Consider the following 23,122-nt stretch of genomic DNA (forward strand, 5'->3'; position numbering starts at 1 on the left):
CTGGTGCAGTCACTGTGTACATACATTACATCATTGATCCCGAGTTACATCCTGTATTATACTCCAGAGCTGCACTCACTATTCTGCTGGTGCAGTCACTGTGTGCGTACATTACATCACTGATCCTGAGTTACATCCTGTATTATACCCCAGAGCTGCACTCACTATTCTGCTGGTGCAGTCACTGTGTACATACATTACATCACTGATCCTGAGTTACATCCTGTATTATACTCCAGAGCTGCACTCACTATTCTGCTGGTGCAGTCACTGTGTGCGTACATTACATCACTGATCCTGAGTTACATCCTGTATTATACCCCAGAGCTGCACTCACTATTCTGCTGGTGCAGTCACTGTGTACATGCATTACATTACTGATCCTGAGTTACATCCTGTATTATACCCCAGAGCTGCACTCACTATTCTGCTGGTGCAGTCACTGTGTACATACATTACATCACTGATCCTGAGTTACATCCTGTATTATACTCCAGAGCTGCACTCACTATTCTGCTGGTGCAGTCATTGTGTACATACATTACATTACTAATCCTGTATTATACTCCAGAGCTGCGCTCACTCTTCTGCTGGTGCAGTCACTGTGTACATACATTACATTACTGATCCTGAGTTACATCCTGTATTATACTCCAGAGCTGCACTCACTATTCTGCTGGTGCAGTCATTGTGTACATACATTACATTACTAATCCTGTATTATACTCCAGAGCTGCGCTCACTCTTCTGCTGGTGCAGTCGTTTTCTGCAGTGACTGATGGCGGTGTGTCCCTCACTATTAGCCCTTTCGATGATCTGTTTGCTGACTCCACGGGGAGGACATGATGGAGCAATCTTGCTCGGTGGCGCAGACGTTGATGTTTCTCTTTCCGCTGATCACAGCCGCTAAAGTGAATTTAATATCACTGCAAACACAGAGAGATGGAAAATCCATGAGCTGAGAGTAATGTCTGTGTGGGAGATACGCTTCTATCAGCATGCTGCCTGGGGGGAGAATTTAATCGCCGGACGGGACGCCATAGCACGCTGCGCTCCGCACACACAGCATGACGTATGATCAGACTCCTGTGTGATGATGACATATGGGGCAATGGCGTCCTGTGCTGAGGAGCCTGGAGGAACAGGAGTGTTTACTCTGGTCCCTTACTCATTGTAGGCGGGGCTTCCGTGTGACCGACAGCTCAGCACTGCTGTGGGGTCCTAAAGGAGAGTGCAGACCACTAAGAAGAGTTTTCCTATATATGATAGTTTTTTTATCGTCTAGTCACATCCGGAGCTGCAATCACAGTGCAGCATCAGTGCACGATTCTAGTGTTGTAAATCTGAATACGCCGCCTCTAGTGATTGACAGTGCTGTTTCAGGAGAAAGTCGGTACGTGCGCTCACTGATCGCAAGAGCTCTGAGAGCAGAGTGTGCATGCACACAGTTCTCCCTCTCATCTCTGCTAAAGCAGGTGCTAATAATGAAGCGGCTGCAGCAGAGAGGAGAGAGAGAACTGTGGGTGCATGCGCTCACTGACCGTCAGAGCTCAGAGAGCAGAGTGTGCATGCACCCACAGTTCTCCCTCTCCTCTCTGCTGCAGCAGGTGCTGATGGTGGAGCAGCCACAGCAGAGAGGAGAGAACTGTGGGTGCATGCGCTCATTGACCGTCAGAGCTCAGAGAGCAGAATGTGCATGCACCCACAGTTCTCCCTCTCCTCTCTGCTGCAGCAGGTGCTGATGGTGGAGCAGCCACAGCAGAGAGGAGAGAACTGTGGGTGCATGCGCTCACTGACCGTCAGAGCTCAGAGACCAGAGTGTGCATGCACACAGATCTCCCTCTCCTCTCTGCTGCAGCAGGTGCTGATGGTGGAGCGGTCGAGAGGAGAGAGAGAACTGTGGGTGCATGCGCTCCACAAGGAAGGGAGACGGAGGTGAACGGGAGCACTGACACCGGTCAGGCGGGATTGTGTTTAGGGGGTGACTGACTCCTATTAAAGGGGAGGTGCGCCTCCGGGAACAGTATTTTCCTTAACTGCAAGTATTTTTGTCGAAGACAAATCATTTTTTGCCATAAAATGATATTATTACCTTGCACCGTTCGCTTCCTACAACCTTCGCGCTGCACTGTCTGTTACCCGCTGCAGGAGGAGTTAACTGAGAATCTGTCAGGAAGCTCCTTCTGTTCAGTTTTTTCCAGGGCTCCTCTCAGCTGATTCACAACCACAGACCACAGCAAAGTTCAGTCCTGTAAAAGCCAAATGGCGCAAACCTGATCGCAAAAAAACAAGATTTCTAGCCCCAAATACTTGGATTTAAGTAAAAAAATAAAAATAAATTAAATGATGTCCCCATAGAATGAAGCCCCTTGAAGTGTATGGGGTGAAGCAAAGACAGATGAAGACAAGTGACGGTACAGCAGCCACCAGACCTGTGTACAACGGCGCACGCTCCGCTCCTGGGGTCAGGGTGCTGCTCGTGGCGGTAATATATAGGGAGGACAGGAGTACAATATCCACCCATAGTGAACACAGCGTGGGTGATATCTGTGGATCACCCTTCCCACTCACTGCAGAAGTGCTGCTACACTGTACCACTGTCATATGCGCTGCAGGTGCTGACCACTAGGTGGCGATGTCTTCTATGTATCTCTATATTATGGCGCCACACCTGCGCATCTCCCATTGGGAGCCGTTGGAGGTCGGTCATTTCTCTGCCTGCCCCTAAATATCCCCCCCCAAAAAAAAAAAACACTGTGCCCCGACATTACCTTGTGTGTAAGCCAATGGGATGTGACACAGAAGCCAGGATCCTACAGAAGTCTCCTGGCTATGTGGCCTTGTATATGCTGTCATACCAGGAGGCGTTTGATCACATGACCTCTAGGGGCACGAAAAAAAAGTGTAAAAAAATACGGTGTATATATATGAGAAAGAAGAATAAAATACACAAAAATTACAATTAAGAATCATAATAATGAGCCCCATCGGGGATAGTGATGATGATGTGTGCAAACTGTAAAGCGCTGCGGAATATGTTAGCGCCATATAAAAATAAAGATTATTATTATTATTAATAACAATAATTGTATTTCTGCAGCACTTTACAAATACACGGAGTTCACCAGAGACAATAAAAGAAAAAAACAAACAAAACAGCCCCCAAATACTCCGACATTTAACCCTTTCCCGACACAGTCCATCCTGTGTAGATCAGGGCTGTACGGTGCTCTTCCGCCATCTTGGTACACCCATGGCTGGGAGGTGGAGTGCTTCTTCTCTCTATACTGCAGCACATAGAAGAAGCGATCGGACGATCAGGAGCAATTTTCCTTGGAGGGAGGACTGAAAAAATAAAAAATAATTGTGAAAATTGACTTAAAAAAAGATAGAAAAAAAAAAGTGTTTTCCCAAATAAGGAAAATAAAATGAAAGAATAATGAAAGAAATGGAAAAAAAGAAAAAAAATCATCTTCAGTGGAGTCGTGTGACACGTGTCTGTAAAAGGCTGATCTGTCAGAATGTAAAAGGAAACATTTATGTTTAATGTAAAAAAAAAAACAAAACACAACGCTCCAGAATTACCATTATTAGTAATAATAATACTAATAACAATATAATAATAATAATAATAGTAATCATATTACTAAAAATATCATTATAATACTAATAACAATAAGATAATAATAGAATTATAATAAGAAGAATATTAAAATAATAATGACAAAATAATAATAATAATATATTATTAATACTACTAATAATATAATAATATCCCAATAATAGTACTATTATTAATAATCATGACAAAATGATAATAATATAAATACAAACAATATAACATTATTAATATTAATAATAATATAATAGCCTAATAATAATCTAATAATAATAATAACAATATATAGTAATATCAATAATACAACTAATAATAAGGATAATAATTCTAATAATAATATAATAGTAATAGAATAATAAAATAATAATAATAATAATAATAATAATTTATTTGTCTTTCCATTTCCATCCCCCCCCCCAAAAAAAAAATGTAATAGAAGCGATGAAATCATGGTACAGACCCCCAAATGTTACTGAGTGACCCCAATAAGACCCCACCGCCACGATGACAAGCGCTATATGGAGGCGGTGCGTCTCGGGGCCAGACCTGGCGGCGGTGCCGCGGGGGCCGGACACCTGATGCCGTATGTCGCTCCCATCCATCTTTTCAGCTTCAGTGACTTTTTTCTCCCTTTTTCCTTTTCTCACCTGAACAATCACTAATAAGGAGGAAGAGAAAGTTACAGCGCGCTACAACGACACACAAACATTGCACGTCAGTTCTCTCCCGCCTCACTCTATTTCTCTACACACCAACGCCTGTGTATCATAACATTAAAACCGGGAGCGACCATTACTACTTCGTGGGGAGGGGTGGATTTTTCACAGATTGCGCCTCACAGAGCTGCCATATGCACCTTACGCGGAATATATTCTATTTAGAGCCTATTAAATTGTTATCTTGGGCAGGGTTATGTGAAGCCGGATGCTCTAAACATAGTTGTAACAAATTGTCCCCTCTGAAAACAAGTGGTTGCGTCCACGCGTTATGTTGCCGGCCTGTGTCGCTGCGCCGTGTGTGGGCGGGGCTTGGGGCAGTGACGTGTGCAGTGATGGACGCAGTGCTGTACGTGGTCGCCGCGGCGCTGCTGGCGGTCCTGCTCTTCTTTATCACCCGGATTAGGGGGCAGACGGAGCGAGGTGAGCGGCTCTCCGGGGTGTTCCCGTGGTATATCCCGGCTGTGGGGACGGTTATACTGGGCAGCGCAAAACGCGATTACACGGAGGGAGGTGACTGCGCCTTTAAGGTGTACCGCTGCAGTCAGTGATCGTGGCAGCGGCCTCCCAGTGTACGCCTCTTTCAGGAAAGTTATTTTTGGCTTTATAATGGGGCGGCTTGGGTCACGTGGCTGATATTTCCACATACAATTGTCACGAAGGCTCAGCTGTGAGAAGTATCAGTCTCTGGGGCAGTGTCTGACCTGTTATAGGAGTTGTATCCCTTTCGGGTGCCCATCATCGCCCCCCCACTGATCCCCTGGGACTTGAATGATAGATGCCAGTCTGCTTCCATGGTGTCCGGGGGTCCGCTGATGGTGTCCGGGGGTCCGCTGATGGTGTCCGGGGGTCCGCTGATGGTGTCCGGGGGTCCGCTGATGGTGTCCGGGGGTCCGCTGATGGTGTCCGGGGGTCCGCTGTTTCCTCCCCTCCCCCACTGTGCTGTCCTATGAGCCCTTATATCAGGCCGGGCTTCTAAGCGTTGGATCTGCTCTATACAAGGTCTTCAGTCCTAGAGGGGGTTAATAAAACAAACATACAGTACAGACGAAAAGTTTGGACACATCTTCTCATTCAAAGAGTTTTCTTTATATCAAGACTGTGAATTACCACATGTGGAATTATATAATTAACAAAAAAGTGTGAAACAACTGAAAATATGTCTTATATTCTAGGTTCTTCAAAGTAGCCACCTTTTGCTTTGATTACTGCTTTGCACACTCTTGGCATTCTCTTGATGAGCTTCAAGAGGTAGTCACCGGAAATGGTCTTCCAACAGTCCTGAAGGAGTTCCCAGAGATGCTTAGCACTTGTTGGCCCTTTTGCCTTCACTCTGCGGTCCACCTCACCCCAAACCATCTCGATTGGGTTCAGGCCTGGTGACTGTGGAGGCCAGGTCATCTGGCGTAGCACCCCATCACTCTCCTTCTTGGTCAATAGCCCTTACACGGCCTGGAGGTGTGTTTGAGGCCGTTGTCCTGTTGAAAAATAAATGATGGTCCAGCTAAACACAAACCGGATGGAATAGCATGCCACTGCAAGATGCTGTGGTAGCCATGCTGGTTCAGTATGCCTTCAATTTTGAATAAATCCCCAACAGTGTCACCAGCAAAGCACCATCACACCTCCTCCTCCATGCTTCACGGTGGGAACCAGGAATGTAGAGTCCATCCGTTCACCTTTTCTGCGTCACACAAAGCCACGGTGGTTGGAACCAAAGATCTCAAATTTGGACTCATCAGAGCAAAGCACAGATTTCCACTGGTCAGGGGAAGAGTCTTGAGGAGATCATTTGCATATTCCCAGTGCCTTCTGGGATAAGTGAAGAGTCTCCGCGAGCTCAACGATCACTGGGTTTTGGCCGTTGCAGCTGAAAAGAGGAAACCGGAAAAACTGCGCGCCGACAGGCGCGCGAATTTTGGCTCGTCTTACATCGTTTTTAAGAAATCTCAAGATGGAAGAGGCCAGGAGCCATCTGGTGAGCTGCATTTCTTGCTACATGTTCACAGACTTACCAGTGGAAAAGCCAAACTTCACATGCCACAAATGCAAGCTTGTGTCCCTGTTGGAGGAAAAGTTGCAAAATCTCGAAGAGAGGTTAGCTACATTGAAGATCATTAAGGAAGGTGAAGAGTTCTTGGACAGAGCAGAATTATCTCTTCATGTTACAGAAAGAGAAGAAATTCGAAGTGCACCTGAAGAAACAGAGTAATGGAGACATGTGACCCAGAGAAGCAGGAGGATCAGGAGGCAGTCAGCACCCATACTGCTCAGGAACCAGTACCAGGCTCTCACGCAGGAAAACGATGAAGAAATACATCAGGATAAGACTCTGCCAACAAACAGCAACCTTGTACGCCTTCAGAGTCCTCCTGGATGGAGAAAGAAAAATGTTGTGAAGAAGAAACGGAGAGTGGTGGTCATGGGGGATTCCCTGCTGAGAGGAACTGAGGCCGCTATCTGCAGACAGGATATAACCTCAAGAGAAATGTGTTGTCTTCCAGGTGCAAAAATTAAAGATGTGTCTGACAGGATATCAGGACTCTTCAGACCTACAGATGACTACCCATTCCTGCTACTACATGTGGGGACAAATGACACCGCAAGAAACGACCTGGAAACCATCTGCAGAGACTTTGAAGACTTAGGCAAGAAAGTGAAAGAACTGGGAGCGCAGGTGGTCTTCTCTTCCATCCTCCCAGTGGATGGCCATGGAACAAGGAGGTGGAATAAGATTCTGCAGGTGAACAACTGGCTACGTCGATGGTGCCGTCAGCAACGATTTGGATTTCTGGATCACGGAGTGAACTACTTATACGATGGACTACTTGCTAGAGATGGGGTGCACCTTACGAAGACTGGAAAGCATGTATTTGGAAGTCGCCTTGCTACACTTGTAAGGAGAGCTTTAAACTAGAACAACATGGGAAGGGAAGCAAAAGACCAGAAAAAGCCATACATCTGAAAAATGCTATTGAGAACTCTGCTATTAGAAGTGGAAAGGAAGAACAAAGACGAAAGAATCTAATTAATAAAAATATTGGAGAAAGAGAAACCAATCACAAACTAAAATGTTTCTATACTAATGCACAAAGCATGGGCAACAAACAAGGAGAATTGGAACTACTAACACAGGAAAAGAAATATGATGTCATTGGAATCACTGAAACTTGGTGGGACAATACACATGATTGGAATACAAGACTAGAAGGATACAACTTATTTGCAAGAAACAGACTTGATAAACGAGGAGGGGGTGTCGCATTGTATGTTAGAAATGCGTATATCTGCACAGAGATTGAAGCTTCAGAGACTGGGAGTTCTGTGGAAACTGTTTGGGTAAGAATACAAGGACATAACAATGGAAAGGACACCATTGTAGGCATTTACTACAGGCCGCCTGTGCAAGCTGAAGATATGGATGAAATCTTTATGCATCAAATGGCCAAGTTCTCCAAAAAATATGACATAGTTGTCATGGGAGATTTCAACTATCCAGACATTTGTTGGGAATCTCTCTCAGGCAAAACTAACAGGTCAAGGAAATTCTTATCCTCTCTTGCTGACAACTATATCTTCAAAAAGGTAAGGGAGAAAACAAGGGGAACTGCTACCTTGGATCTAATCCTTATAAACAGGGAGGAAATGGTTGAGGAGGTAAAAGTGGCTGGGACCCTAGGAGGTAGCGACCATGCTATTTTAGAATTTTGGATAACTAGAGGCGGAAGACCTGTGAAGACTCAGACGTCAAGGTTAGATTTCAGAAAGGCAGATTTTAAGGGATTCAGAAAGAGAATTGGAGGGATCCAATGGCTGGATATCCTTAAGACAAAAATGTCCAGGAAGGATGGGAAATCTTGAAAAATGAAATTCTCAAAGCACAATTGTTAACAATTCCAAAAAGAGGGAAGAATAGGAAGCATTTAAGGAAACCAGGATGGATGAACACAGAACTTAAGCACATGCTAAAAAGGAAGAAAAAAATGTTTATAAAATGGAAAGAGGGAGGCATATCTAAAGAAGAATATAATGCTGTCTGCAGAACCTGCAGGGCACAAATCAGATTAGTTAAAGCTGAAAATGAATTGAGGCTTGCAAGAGATGTCAAAAGCAATAATAAAGGATTTTGGGGATATGTCAAAAGTAAAAGAAAAGTCAAAGATGCTATAGGATTTTTACAGGATGAAAATGATGAAATGGTAAGACAGGATGTTGAGAAGGCTGAACTTTTAAATTCCTATTTTGCATCTGTTTTCTCTCAGAAAGGAAATGTAACATCAACTGTTATTCACTGTCCTATTAAGGGAATAGAAGAATCCAGGATATCTATAAACAGAAAGATAGTGAGGAAACACTTAGCTAACCTAAATGAAATCAAGTCTCCAGGTCCAGATGAATTACACCCCAGAGTACTGAAGGAGATAGCAGAAGAAATTTTTGAACCCCTCTCCATAATCTTTGAAAATTCTTGGAGAACAGGAGAAGTGCCAGAAGACTGGAGAAGAGCAAATGTTGTTCCTATCTTCAAAAAGGGGAAGAAGGTGGACCCAGGCAACTATAGGCCGGTGAGTCTGACTTCTATACCAGGAAAGATCTTTGAACAAATTATTAAACAACATGTATGTCAATACCTGGATAAGAATGAAGTGATTAAACAGAGTCAGCATGGGTTTGTAACTAATAAGTCATGTCAGACTAACTTAATTTCCTTCTATGACGGAATCACTGATTGGGTGGATCAAGGAAATGCTGTAGATATAGTATATCTTGACTTCAGCAAAGCATTTGACAAAGTCTCTCATACAATCCTTATTGAAAAAATGACTAAGTATGGAATGGACAAGGCAACTGTTAGGTGGATTCATAACTGGCTTAGTGATCGGACCCAAAGAGTGGTCGTAAATGGCTGCACATCCAGTTGGAAGAATGTCTCAAGTGGGGTACCACAGGGCTCTGTCCTGGGCCCTGTATTGTTCAACATCTTTATCAACGATTTAGATGAAGGCATTGAGGGTAAACTGATTAAATTTGCTGATGACACAAAGCTAGGAGGGATAGCTAATACTAGAGAAGAGAGAGAGAGGATTCGAAAAGATTTAAATAAACTGGAGAAGTGGGCAGCAACTAACAGAATGGTTTTTAACAGGGAGAAATGCAAAGTACTACATCTGGGCAATAAAAATGAAAAAACCATATATAGAATGGGAGGAATAGGGCTAAGTTACAGCACATGTGAGAAAGACTTAGGTATACTAATAGATCACAGACTGAATATGAGTCAACAGTGTGATGCAGCAGCAAAAAAGGCAAATGCAATTCTAGGATGTATTAACAGAAGCATACAGTCTAGATCACGTGAAGTCATTATTTCCCTCTACTCCTCTTTGGTCAGACCTCATCAGGAATATTGTGTCCAGTTTTGGGCGCCACATTTTAAAAAAGACATCAACAAACTGGAGCAAGTTCAGAAAAGAGCGACCAGAATGGTGACCGGTCTGCAAACCCTGTCTTATGAGGAAAGGTTGCAGGATTTGGGAATGTTTAGTTTGCAAAAGAGAAGACTGAGAGGAGACTTAATAGCTGTCTACAAATATCTAAAGGGCTGTCACATTGTAGAAGGATCAACTTTATTCTCATTTGCACAAGGAAAGACTAGAAGCAATGGGATGAAACTGAATGGGAGGAGACACAGATTAGATATTAGAAAAAACTTTGACAGTTAGAGTGATCAATGAGTGGAACAGGCTGCCACGAGAAGTGGTGAGTTCTCCTTCAATGGAAGTCTTCAAACAGAGGCTGGACAGACATCTGACTGGGATGATTTAGCGAATCCTGCTTTGAGCAGGGGGTTGGACCAGATGGCCCAGGAGGTCCCTTCCAACTCTACGATTCTATGATTCTATGATTCTAATGTCCATTCCTTGTGTTCTTTAGCCCAAACAAGTCTCTTCTGCTTGTTGCCTGTCCTTAGCAGTGGTTTCCTAGCAGCTATTTTACCATGAAGGCCTGCTGCACAGTCTCCTCTTAGCAGCTGTTGTAGAGATGTGTCTGCTGCTAGAACTCTGTGTGGCATTGTCCCTGTCTGTAATCTGAGCTGCTGTTAACCTGCGATTTCTGAGGCTGGTGACTCGGATGAACTTATCCTCCGCAGCAGAGGTGACTCTTGGTCTTCCTTTCCTGGGGCGGTCCTCATGTGAGCCAGTTTCTTTCTTGCGCTTGATGGTTTTTGCCACTGCACTTGGGGACACTTTCAAAGTTTTCCCAATTTTTCGGACTGACTGACCTTCATTTCTTAAAGTAATGATGGCCACTCGTTTTTCTTTACTCAGCTGCTTTTTTCTTGCCATAATACAAATTCTAACAGTCTATTCAGTAGGACTATCACCTGTGTATCCACCAGACTTCTGCACAACACAACTGATGGTCCCAACCCCATTTATAAGGCAAGAAATCCCACTTATTAAACCTGACAGGGCACACCTGTGAAGTGAAGACCATTTCCGGTGACTACCTCTTGAAGCTCATCAAGAGAATGCCAAGAGTGTGCAAAGCGGTGATCAAAGCAAAAGGTGGCTACTTTGAAGAACCTAGAATATAAGACATATTTTCAGTTGTTTCACACTTTTTTGTTAATTATATAATTCCACATGTAATTCATAGTTTTGATGCCTTCAGAGTGAATCTACAATTTTCATAGTCATAAACATAAAGAAAACTCTTTGAATGAGAAGGTGTGTCCAAACTTTTGGTCTGTACTGTGTAAGTCACTAAATGGTTGAAGCGTTGAATTTTCAATCACCAACTTTTCCCTAGATCAAAAGAAAAAGAAAAAAACAAGAATATTTGGTGTCAAAATTCCGCTCAAAGTCATTAACGGCTAATGGAAAACCTTGTGAAAGAAAACAGAACAAAAATGTAAATGCCGAATTATTGTTGCTTGGTCCCGTCCTGAAGCCAGGAAAAGTATAATAAAAAGTGATGAAAAAGGTCGTGTGGCCCAAAAATGGTATAAAAAGAGAAACAGCGGAGAGTGAGCGGCATCGATGGGAATATATAAGGGCCAAGGTGAAAGGAAATCGTGGCCGTGATGCGTTGTTTGTTTATTTTAAAGCCAATAAATATAAATAAAAAATGATTTAAAAAAAAAAATCTCTAGTCTTTTCGCTCCTGGTTGAGATCTGGGGGTCTTCAGGTGACAATTGTTGATTATTTTACTTTGATTCTCGCTTGCAGCCGACCGCGAGCACGAGCAGAATGTGGTGGTGGCAGCAGCAGCGAGGCCGCGGCCTCTGCCGGAGCAGCGTGCGGATGGGATGCCGAGGAGGAGGATGAACCGTAGTATGCAGGCGCAGAGAAGGGCGCAGCGCATGGAGGAGGAGCGAGAAGGTAACCACCGGCGGGGGGGTGACATCCGCTGACTGCTGGGCAGGTGGGGGGCTTTGCCAACGGTGTCGTAACGTGCGTCATTACATGATGGTGCCTGCGGTGTAATAAACATCGGGCAGCGTGTGGGGCGTCCTCTATGGCCAGGCGGCGTTGAGAACATCATGATTTCTGCCGGTGAAACCTCTGCCGGTCGGCTGATCTCCCCGGGGGGCAGCCACCGTCTCGCATGAAGGCCACCCCTGAGTTTTCTTTTAGAGCTCATGGCCCTTATAGAGGGGTATGTGCATAGATCTATGGTATATGGTTGGTCTGTACACTCCCAGAATCCCCGCACTCACTGAAAACCATCGTGACTTCCCTCTGTGGATCCGGAGAAGCTGCAACGTTCTGCTGAACTTAACCGAGGCAGATTGACTAATTCCATGGAAACTTCGTCCAAAAACGCGTTAGTGATCAGCGGCTCGTCCTGGATGCTGAATCTAGCACGTTTCTGTAACTCTCCAGGCTGAGGGACGATGGGAGCACGGCATCCCGGCATATCGACTGACCTCTGAGTGCCGGGGAAACCGTGACTTCTGCACATTACTTGTATACAGGGGAATACGGGGAATGTCAGGAGGTTCCCATTAATCTCTAAGGTGTTGCAATAATATTAATCCCCTTTTATAGTGAGCAGGTGTGATGTGAGCATGTGCGGCTGCAGGAAGGACCCCTGGAGTGGAACTCAAATGGCTTATATTAGACTCACACACTACCCTCTGATATAACCCAATATGGACACTTTGTAGATGTCCCTGGTGGAAGCACAACTGATATTAGACGCTGTTCACACCTTCTGTCCACAAATAAGACCATCAGCAGTAAAGGCAGAAGCCACAAGGGGGAGCTCATTGCATACAAGCTTATGGGAGTTTAACAGATGGATCCCTGCTGATTAGACAGGTGAATCATGGCCGGAGTCAGCACTGATCTTATTTTGGTTGGGGTCCAGTTCTGGGCAGAGCTCCTGTGTTGGGGGAGTTGTTGTGCTGCAGCCAGGTGCCGTACAGCAGGGACGATCTTATGCTCTTATGGACAGCTGATCTCAAAAGTGTTTGTTGGATTTCTATAGCATTTTCCAAAACCATAAGGACCTGGTGCTGGCTTTGCGCCCCTCTCCATCCTTCTCCTCTGCTCCCTTCTTGCCTCTCCGCTCCCCCTCTCCCTTCTTGCCTCTCCGCTCCCCCTCTCCCTTCTTGCCTCTCCGCTCCCCCTCTCCCTTCTTGCCTCTCCGCTCCCCCTCTCCCTTCTTGCCTCTCCGCTCCCCCTCTCCCTTCTTGCCTCTCCGCTCCCCCTCTCCCTTCTTGCCTCTCCGCTCCCCCTCTCCCTTTTTGCCTCTCCCTTCTTGCCTCTCTGCTCCCCCTCTCCCTTCTTGTCTCTCTGCTCCCCCTCTCCCTTCTTGTCTCTCTGCTCCCCCTCTCCCTTCTTGTCTCTCTGCTCCCCCTCTCCCTTCTTGTCTCTCTGCTCCCCCTCTCCCTTCTTGTCTCTGCGCTCCCCCTCTCCCTTCTTGTCTCTGCGCTCCCCCTCTCCCTTCTTGTCTCTGCGCTCCCCCTCTCCCTTCTTGCCTCTGCGCTCCCCCTCTCCCTTCTTGTCTCTGCGCTCCCCCTCTCCCTTCTTGCCTCTGCGCTCCCCCTCTCCCTTCTTGCCTCTGCGCTCCCCCTCTCCCTTCTTGCCTCTGCGCTCCCCCTCTCCCTTCTTGCCTCTGCGCTTTAACGTTCCTGCCTTGTGGCCATTCATTTGTGCATAGATCAGGCCTTTCGTCTGAGGATCACAACATTTGAAGACAGTCAGGGAGTGGGCGGCTGCTCGAGGTCTCGCTTCCACCACGCGTGGGACTTCTGCTGCCGCCTGACGGAGCTCCTCTCCTGCTCTGCAGCTGCCTGTGAATGATTTGCTGATTTTCTCATTTCTTTTAACTTTTTTTTGGGGGGGTGTTCAGTGAATATAGAGGCGCAGACGAGGTCTGATATGTGACCCGGTGACGGCTCAGTTCTGCACTGTACGGGTCTGCTCCTAACTGGTATCCTGGTGCCCATCATACAGAATGGAGCACCACTGCACGGTATGGAGAAAAGTATGTGCCCCCCAGGAGCGTCTCTGCCCTCCCATCCTGCACCCATAGGCAATAATATGGAATTGTCCTCTGCAGATATAATGGCCCCCGCTCCTCTGGGAAGGATTTACCCCTTCATTCAGAAGAGCATTTGTGGGGTCAGACCCTGATGTTGGGGGGAGGCCGAGCTCACAGTCTCCATTATAGGATGAGTCTGGGGTCCGGGCTCTGTGCGGCCGCTCATGTTCCCCCCCCCCCCCCATGTCTGTGTGGAGCTTGTGCACTGGGCACAGTCATGGGGGACAGAGAAGGGTGAACCCCAAACTGATCCCACAAAAATGAAGGTACAATTGTCCTCATTGGTTTAGGATTTCCCATCCCTGGGATTTAGGGTCTGAGGCCGCCCCCTGATAACAGCTCCTACATCATCCTCCATCTGTACAGGGGGCACAATGCAGTCAGGGGGTAACATCCTCCTGGAGTCACCAAACCCAGACTCCTCCATCAGACACAGATACAGAAGTGCGATCCGTCACTGCACAGAACACGTCTCCTCCAGAGTCCAGTGGTGGTGGCTTTACACCACTCCATCCGACGCTCGGCGTTGTGCTTGGTGGTGTACGGCTGCATGCAGATGCTCGGCTATGAAGCTCCCGGCGGGGGGCAGTGTTTGTGCTGTTACCAGAGGAGGTCTGGACTCTGCAGTTATGGGGGCAGCAGAGCGGTGGAGACTTTTCTGCCCTCTGCTCCTCCGCACTCGGCCCCCCGCTTTGGAACGTTATGGGGTCTCGTGCAGTTCCTTCCACTTCCCAATAATATCACTCACAAGTGATGGGGAAGATTCAGGAGGAAGAAGTGTCATGGGCGGACGTGTTCCCCTGGTGGCTCCTATTACAGGAGTCTCATCTTACATAAGTCATGTTTTCATTGCTGCAATTATCACAATAATCACAAACCTCTCGTGTATTTTTTTTCTTTGCCGGCTTCCAGTCGCTGCAGAAGATGAGGCCGATGATGATGAATCGTCTCCAGCCGCACAAACCTCGGGGAAGATCGGAGCCAAGAAACAGAAGAAACTGGAGGAGAAGCAGGCGAGGAAAGCTCAGCGCGAGGTCAGTGCTGGGGGACGACGGCGGCCGGTGGTGGGAGCTCTGCTGGCTGTCAGGGATTGGAGACCGCTGCACCCAGGGGGTGATGGGGGCCGGTGGTGGGAGCTCTGCTGGCTGTCATGGATTGGAGACCGCTGCACCCAAGGGGGTGATGGGGGCCGGTGATGGGAGCTCTGCTGGCTGTCAGGGATTGGAGACCGCTGCACCCAGAGGGTGATGGGGGCCGGTGATGGGAGCTCTGCTGGCTGTCAGGGGATGGGGGCCGGTGATGGGAGCTCTGCTGGCTGTCAGGGGATGGGGGCCGGTGATGGGAGCTCTGCTAGCTGTCAGGGGATGGGGGCCGGTGATGGGAGCTCTGCTGGCTGTCAGGGGATGGGGGCCGGTGATGGGAGCTCTGCTAGTTGTCAGGGATTGGAGACCGCTGCACCCAGGGGGTGATGGGAGCTCTGCTGGCTGTCAGGGATTGGAGACTGCTGCACCCAGAGGATGATGGGGGCCGGTGATTGGAGCTCTGCTGGCTGTCAGGGATTGGAGACCGCTGCACCCAGAGGGTGATGGGGGCCGGTGATGGGAGCTCTGCTGGCTGTCAGGGTGATGGGGGCCGGTGATGGGAGCTCTGCTGGCTGTCAGGGGATGGGGGCCGGTGATGGGAGCTCTGCTAGCTGTCAGGGATTGGAGACCGCTGCACCCAGGGGGTGATGGGAGCTCTGCTGGCTGTCAGGGATTGGAGACCGCTGCACTCAGAGGATGATGGGGGCCGGTGATGGGAGCTCTGCTGGCTGTCAGGGATTGGAGACCGCTGCACCCAGGGGGTGATGGGGGCCGGTGATGGGAGCTCCGCTGGCTGTCAGGGATTGGAGACCGCTGCACCCAGAGGATGATGGGAGCTCTGCTGACTGTCAGGGATTGGAGACTGCTGCACCCAGGGGGTGATGGGGGCCGGTGATGGGAGCTCCGCTGGCTGTCAGGGATTGGAGACCGCTGCACCCAGAGGATGATGGGAGCTCCGCTGGCTGTCAGGGATTGGAGACCGCTGCACCCAGAGGATGATGGGAGCTCTGCTGGCTGTCAGGGATTGGAGACCGCTGCACCCAGAGGATGATGGGGGCCGGTGATGGGAGCTCTGCTGGCTGTCAGGGATTGGAGACCGCTGCACCCAGAGGGTGATGGGGGCCGGTGATGGGAGCTCTGCTGGCTGTCAGGGGATGGGGGCCGGTGATGGGAGCTCTGCTGGCTGTCAGGGGATGGGGGCCGGTGACGGGAGCTCTGCTAGTTGTCAGGGATTGGAGACCACTGCACCCAGGGGGTGATGGGAGCTCTGCTGGCTGTCAGGGATTGGAGACCGCTGCACCCAGAGGGTGATGGGGGCCGGTGATGGGAGCTCTGCTGGCTGTCAGGGTGATGGGGGCCGGTGATGGGAGCTCTGCTGGCTGTCAGGGGATGGGGGCCGGTGATGGGAGCTCTGCTGGCTGTCAGGGGATGGGGGCCGGTGATGGGAGCTCTGCTAGCTCTCAGGGATTGGAGACCGCTGCACCCAGGGGGTGATGGGAGCTCTGCTGGCTGTCAGGGATTGGAGACCGCTGCACTCAGAGGATGATGGGGGCCGGTGATGGGAGCTCTGCTGGCTGTCAGGGATTGGAGACCGCTTCACCCAGGGGGTGATGGGGGCCGGTGATGGGAGCTCCGCTGGCTGTGGATGATGGGAGCTCTGCTGGCTGTCAGGGATTGGAGACCGCTGCACCCAGAGGATGATGGGGGTCGGTGATGGGAGCTCTGGTGGCTGTCAGGGATTGGAGACCGCTGCACCCAGAGGATGATGGGGGCTGGTGATGGGAGCTTTGGTGGCTGTCAGGGATTGGAGACCGCTGCACCCAGGGGGTGATGGGGGCCGGTGATTGGAGCTCTGCTGGCTGTCAGGGATTGGAGACCGCTGCACTCAGAGGATGATGGGAGCCGGTGATGGGAGCTCTGCTGGCTGTCAGGGATTGGAGACCGCTGCACCCAGGGGGTGATGGGGGCCGGTGATGGGAGCTCCGCTGGCTGTCAGGGATTGGAGACCGCTGCACCCAGAGGATGATGGGAGCTCTGCTGGCTGTCAGGGATTGGAGACCGCTGCACCCAGGGGGTGATGGGGGCCGGTGATGGGAGCTCCGCTGGCTGTCAGGGATTGGAGACTGCTGCACCCAGAGGATGATGGGAGCTCTGCTGGCTGTCAGGGATTGGAGACCGCTGCACCCAGAGGATGATGGGGGGCCGGTGATGGGAGCTCTGCTGGCTGTCAGGGGATGGGGGCCGGTGATGGGAGCTCAGCTAGCTGTCAGGGATTGGAGACCGCTGCACCCAGGGGGTGATGGGAGCTCTGCTGGCTGTCAGGGATTGGAGACCGCTGCACTCAGAGGATGATGGGGGCCGGTGATGGGAGCTCTGCTGGCTGTCAGGGATTGGAGACCGCTGCACCCAGGGGGTGATGGGGGCCGGTGATGGGAGCTCTGCTGGCTGTCAGGGATTGGAGACCGCTGCACCCAGAGGATGATGGGAGCTCTGCTGGCTGTCAGGGATTGGAGACCGCTGCACCCAGGGGGTGATGGGGGCTGGTGATGGGAGCTCCGCTGGCTGTCAGGGATTGGAGACCGCTGCACCCAGAGGATGATGGGAGCTCCGCTGGCTGTCAGGGATTGGAGACCGCTGCACCCAGAGGATGATGGGAGCTCTGCTGGCTGTCAGGGATTGGAGACCGCTGCACCCAGAGGATGATGGGGGCCGGTGATGGGAGCTCTGCTGGCTGTCAGGGATTGGAGACCGCTGCACCCAGAGGGTGATGGGGGCCGGTGATGGGAGCTCTGCTGGCTGTCAGGGGATGGGGGCCGGTGATGGGAGCTCTGCTGGCTGTCAGGGGATGGGGGCCGGTGACGGGAGCTCTGCTAGTTGTCAGGGATTGGAGACCGCTGCACCCAGGGGGTGATGGGAGCTCTGCTGGCTGTCAGGGATTGGAGACCGCTGCACCCAGAGGGTGATGGGGGCCGGTGATGGGAGCTCTGCTGGCTGTCAGGGTGATGGGGGCCGGTGATGGGAGCTCTGCTGGCTGTCAGGGGATGGGGGCCGGTGATGGGAGCTCTGCTGGCTGTCAGGGGATGGGGGCCGGTGATGGGAGCTCTGCTAGCTGTCAGGGATTGGAGACCGCTGCACCCAGGGGGTGATGGGAGCTCTGCTGGCTGTCAGGGATTGGAGACCGCTGCACCCAGAGGATGATGGGGGCCGGTGATGGGAGCTCTGGTGGCTGTCAGGGATTTGAGACCGCTGCACCCAGAGGATGATGGGGGCTGGTGATGGGAGCTTTGGTGGCTGTCAGGGATTGGAGACCGCTGCACCCAGGGGGGTGATGGGGGCCGGTGATTGGAGCTCTGCTGGCTGTCAGGGATTGGAGACCGCTGCACTCAGAGGATGATGGGAGCCGGTGATGGGAGCTCTGCTGGCTGTCAGGGATTGGAGACAGCTGCACCCAGGGGGTGATGGGGGCCGGTGATGGGAGCTCCGCTGGCTGTCAGGGATTGGAGACCGCTGCACCCAGAGGATGATGGGAGCTCTGCTGGCTGTCAGGGATTGGAGACCGCTGCACCCAGGGGGTGATGGGGCCGGTGATGGGAGCTCCGCTGGCTGTCAGGGATTGGAGACTGCTGCACCCAGAGGATGATGGGAGCTCTGCTGGCTGTCAGGGATTGGAAACCGCTGCACCCAGAGGATGATGGGGGGCCGGTGATGGGAGCTCTGCTGGCTGTCAGGGATTGGAGACCGCTGCACCCAGAGGATGATGGGGGCCGGTGATGGGAGCTCTGGTGGCTGTCAGGGATTGGAGACCGCTGCACCCAGAGGATGATGGAGGCCGGTGATGGGAGCTCTGGTGGCTGTCAGGGATTGGAGACCGCTGCACCCAGAGGATGATGGGGGGCCGGTGATGGGAGCTCTGGTGGCTGTCAGGGATTGGAGACCGCTGCACCCAGAGGATGATGGGGGCCGGTGATGGCACCTCTGCTGGCTGTCAGGGATTGGAGACCGCTGCACCCAGAGGATAATAATCTGTGCTCACTCATTCCTGCTGACAGCCTGCGTTCTGTTACAGTGTGTCAGTATTGGTGTTGGCTGAGCTTCACACACCAGCAGCACTGATCAATCTTCTTATTCTACTCTAGTCCTGACCAGAGCTGCATGTATTTTTTACTCTAGTTCTGACCAAAGCTGCATGTATTTTTTTTTTTTTTTTTTACTCTAGTCATGTACGAAGCCGTATTCAAAAGTAATAGTTATCGCTGTGCTGAATGAAGCACCCATAGAGAATCTTACTTCCTGGCCGGTCAGAGCAGTGAGTTTGTATGAATTGTGCAGCTTTAGATGTGACTGGAGACCACGCAGGTTTCCTGTGCCATGATTGGCCGTCTGACACCTCTGAGTGCAGATTCTCCCCTCCTGATTGGTGGAAATGTCTTATTTACTGTTTGTTTTCATTTTATTTAAGGCAGAAGAAGCCGAAAGAGAAGAACGAAAAAAGCAGGAAGTGAAGCGAGAAGAGGAGCGACGCAAGGACGAGGAGCGGCTGCGGGAGGAGGAGGAGAAGCAGGTCCGTCCGCTATTAACCCCTTAGTAACTGGCCCACCCTCATTCTGTCTCTCATCATGTATGTAATTTATAGCCCTCAGGATTATAAGGCGTCTGTAGATCTCTAGGGGACACACACATATTTTTCCTCTGTTCATCCATAGGAGCCCCGGTTACAGGGGAAATCTGTGCAGTACGAGTGACACATATTCAGTGTCAGACACCCCGTGATCATCGCCGGTCGCACTGCCCACGCCTCTGTTCAGTACTCACCGCTATGAAGCTGGGAAAAATAAAGAAAGAAGCGGTAATGAACGCTCTTCGGGGCCCCGACTGTGTGTGACGGCCGGGGCCCAGTTTATAAACGTGCAGGAGTAAAGCGCATGACCAAGAGCCGTAGCTTTCTCTCCACCCCGCTGATTGGGGCCATCCTATCCCAGCGTGCATGCCCTGAGCCTTAGACCGAGCCCTGAAAGCGCTCTATTAATAATGGGCCCTCGAGAGGCTGTGTACTTCCACCATGCTTTACACTGCAGTTGGGTGGAGGCTGCCCTCATCCCTCACAACACTGATTGTGCTGTATATATCCATCTAAAATGTCCAGGACCTGTCCTGAGTCTGCTATTGTTACTTGCCTTTTTTTTTTTTTTAAGTGGATGTTTCCTTTCAACCCCTTTTTACCATCAGAGGGAATAGTACGTCAGCTAGCAGTATCCCCCGCTTTGATGTGTACTCAGACGGTGAGCCCGCATCAAAGCCAGGACATGTCCCCGTAATAGGCGCGGGTGGAATCGCGATCCACCCACGCCTATTAATTAGTTAAATGCCGCTGTCAAACTCTGACAGCGACATTTAACAAGCGCTCCCGGCCATCTGGCCGGAAATGCGCTCACCGGTGATCGGGGGTCATCAGCTCGTTGGCATGACAACCAGAGGTCTCCTGGAGACCTCTATGGTTATTGATACCGGATTGCTATGAGCGCCACCCTCTGGTCGGCGTTCATAGCAATGCAGTAAATCTGCTACATCTGATCATCGCCTCTATGTAGCAGAGCTGATCGAGCTATGGCAGCTTTTAGACTCACATGGAGACTATTTAAAGCATGCCAAAAGTGTAAAAAAAAAAAAAAAAATTAAAAATAGTTTAAATCACCCCCCTTTTGCCCCATTCAAAATAAAACAATACAAAAAAAAAAATCACACATACACATATTTGGTATCGCTGCGTTCAGCATCGCCCGATCACCCCCCTTTTGCCCCATTCAAAATAAAACAATACAAAAAAAAAATCACACATACACATATTTGGTATCGCTGCGTTCAGCATCGCCCGATCTATCAGTAGAAAAAAAAGGATTAACCCGATCGCTAAACGGCGTAGTGGGGAAAATTTTTTTTCAGAATTATGGTTTTTTTGGTCGCTGTGACATTGCATTAAATCGCAATAACAGGCGATCAAAAGAAGGTATCTGCACCATAATTATATCATTAAAAACGTCAGCTCGGCAAGCAAAAAATAAGCCCTCACCCGACCCCAGATCACGAAAAATGGAGACGCTACGAGACTCGGAAAAAGGCGCAATTTTTTATTTTTTTATCTTTTTTTTTAGCAAAGTTTGGAATTTTGTTTCACCACTTAGATAAAAGAGAACCTAGACATGTTTGGCGTCTATGAACTCGTAATGACCTGGAGATTCATAATGGCAGGTCAGACTTAGCATTTAGTGAACCTAGCAAAAAAGCCAAACAAAAAACATGTGTGGCATTGCACTTTTTTTTTTTTTTTTTGCAATTTCCCCACACTTGGAATTCTTTTCCCGTTTTCTTTTACCCGACATGGTAAAACCAATGGCGTTGTCCAAAAGTACAACTCGTCTTGCAAAAAATAAGCCTTCACGTGGCCATATTGACGAAAAGTAAAAAAAGTTATCGCTCTGGGAAGGAGGGGAGCGAAAAAAGAAAACGCACAACCGAACAAAAGCTCCAGTCATTAAGGGGTTAATCATCGTTCTGCCAGCGTTATAGGTACCGGAACTTCCTTCCTGTTATCCTGCTGAATCCCTTATTTACAGATGAGCACGGTGCCATCCAGCTGAGTTGTTTAGTGCTGCGGCGCCTTTGTTTCTTTATCGCTTCATTGGGGGACACAGATTACCATGGGTGTATGCTGCTGCTGCTGATGCTAGGAGGCTGACACTATGCAAAAAAGGAAAATTGGCTCCTCCCCGGCAGTATACACCCACCGACAGGCACCAAGTACCCCAGTTTGTGCTTAGTGTCTGTAGGAGGCGGATCGGGATCTCCCCAGATCCGCATTTAACGATTCCTTTTTCCCTTTTAGGTTTGGAGTGTATTAATTTTTTCCCATTTATTTTTCAGGTTCAGCTGCGGGAAACAGGGGGTAAATGTTCACCCTGCTTTCCCATATCACGCGGCTGAGCGAGCAATGTGGTGTGACCCACATCGCAACTCTCAGGACCGCAGGCAGGACTTTTTCCCTATCACCCTCGGGTCCTACGGGCTGACAACAGGTGGCTGGTCCTAGCCGATTCCCCTCCTCACCCCTCTCCTGGGACAGGGCTGAGAGGAAGACGGCGGTCACCAGCAGTGACTCTCCCCTGCTGGCAAAGGGTTAGTGCCGTCTTCTGCACTATTTGGACATTGTGCTGGGCAGAGGACCTTCTTTCCCAGCGGCCCCTGCGATCATCGTCCTCAGGCAGCATGTGGACCTCAGGTAAGCAGCCTAAAGGCTACCCCCAATCCCGTGCTCGCCCCACATAGAAGTCGGTGGGGTCGGCGCCGCTGATACAATGTCACTCTCCAGTTAAATTTCCCGGCCATTTTTTGGCAGGCGCGCGCCTCACAGCTTCCCTCCGCACGGGTGCTCGTCACTGAAGCAGCAGACAGCGGGTCCCCATCCTCTTACCTCCATCATCTCTGCGGCGTCACGGGCAGGACTCCGGGGGCACAAACCGGGCACTTCTTACTTTCACTTTCACTTGCCTTCTTCGCCGGTTCACGCCTCCTGCAGTGCACGCGCTTTGTTGGCGCCTTTTATCAGCCCCTCCTTATCCTAGACCCACAGCTACCCACTACGCCTGTGCGCGCTGTAAAAAGAAGTGGGCGTCAGGTTAGTCGTCTCCCTTCTGCCTGTCCTGCAGTCCTTCCGCAATGTCTGCCCCACCAGAGCACCCCGAGTCCCTGGATGACAGCACTCCCCCCTCCCCCAGAGTGGGCCTGTGAGGTAGCGCTGTCATGTAAGTAGGGGTTCTCCCTTGCAGCGATCGAAAAACACATCGGCACAGGATTTTCCAACAAATCATAGTCCATGAGGTTTATTCATCCTTCATAAACCTCCAGCAGTAATATGCAACAGTCTTATAGCAGACAGCAGGGGATCTTCACACTGGAGCTCTGCTCCCCTATAGCCTCCTAGTCACACAGGCTGTGCTTCATCTAGCCAACCGGCTATACAGTCTCTCAGTAGCAGTCCCGTCTCCGGGTTACCTTGCTTGCTGCTTTACACTGCAAACGTTCCTTCCCTCTCCCTGGGAATGGTCAGGCACACATCGCCATTAGTCACAGCGTCCACACGTGCTGTTAGTGAGGA

At 49.9% G+C, this 23,122-nt stretch overlaps 1 protein-coding gene and 1 non-coding gene across 2 annotated transcripts in view; one reads left to right on the forward strand and one right to left on the reverse strand.

The window, feature by feature from the left end:
• Window positions 1–1,514: 1,514 nt before the first annotated feature.
• LOC141098869 (small nucleolar RNA SNORA17) lies at window positions 1,515–1,644 on the reverse strand. The gene has a single exon (XR_012234378.1). It is a non-coding gene; the product is annotated as a small nucleolar RNA SNORA17 (small nucleolar RNA).
• A 2,957-nt stretch (window positions 1,645–4,601) lies between these two features.
• The window catches only part of DDRGK1 (DDRGK domain containing 1), a 44,588-nt gene continuing 26,067 nt past the window's right edge, over window positions 4,602–23,122 (forward strand). The window contains exons 1-4 of the mRNA XM_073586771.1: window positions 4,602–4,758; window positions 11,569–11,721; window positions 14,804–14,925; window positions 19,433–19,534. Coding sequence (XP_073442872.1) covers window positions 4,671–4,758; window positions 11,569–11,721; window positions 14,804–14,925; window positions 19,433–19,534 — 465 coding nt within the window. The 5' untranslated portion in view covers window positions 4,602–4,670. The remainder of the gene's footprint in view (window positions 4,759–11,568; window positions 11,722–14,803; window positions 14,926–19,432; window positions 19,535–23,122) is intronic.

Source organism: Dendrobates tinctorius, unplaced genomic scaffold (assembly GCF_039654945.1).
Source record: "Dendrobates tinctorius isolate UK_male_01 unplaced genomic scaffold, ASM3965494v1 ptg000095l, whole genome shotgun sequence".
NCBI lineage: Eukaryota > Metazoa > Chordata > Amphibia > Anura > Dendrobatidae > Dendrobates > Dendrobates tinctorius.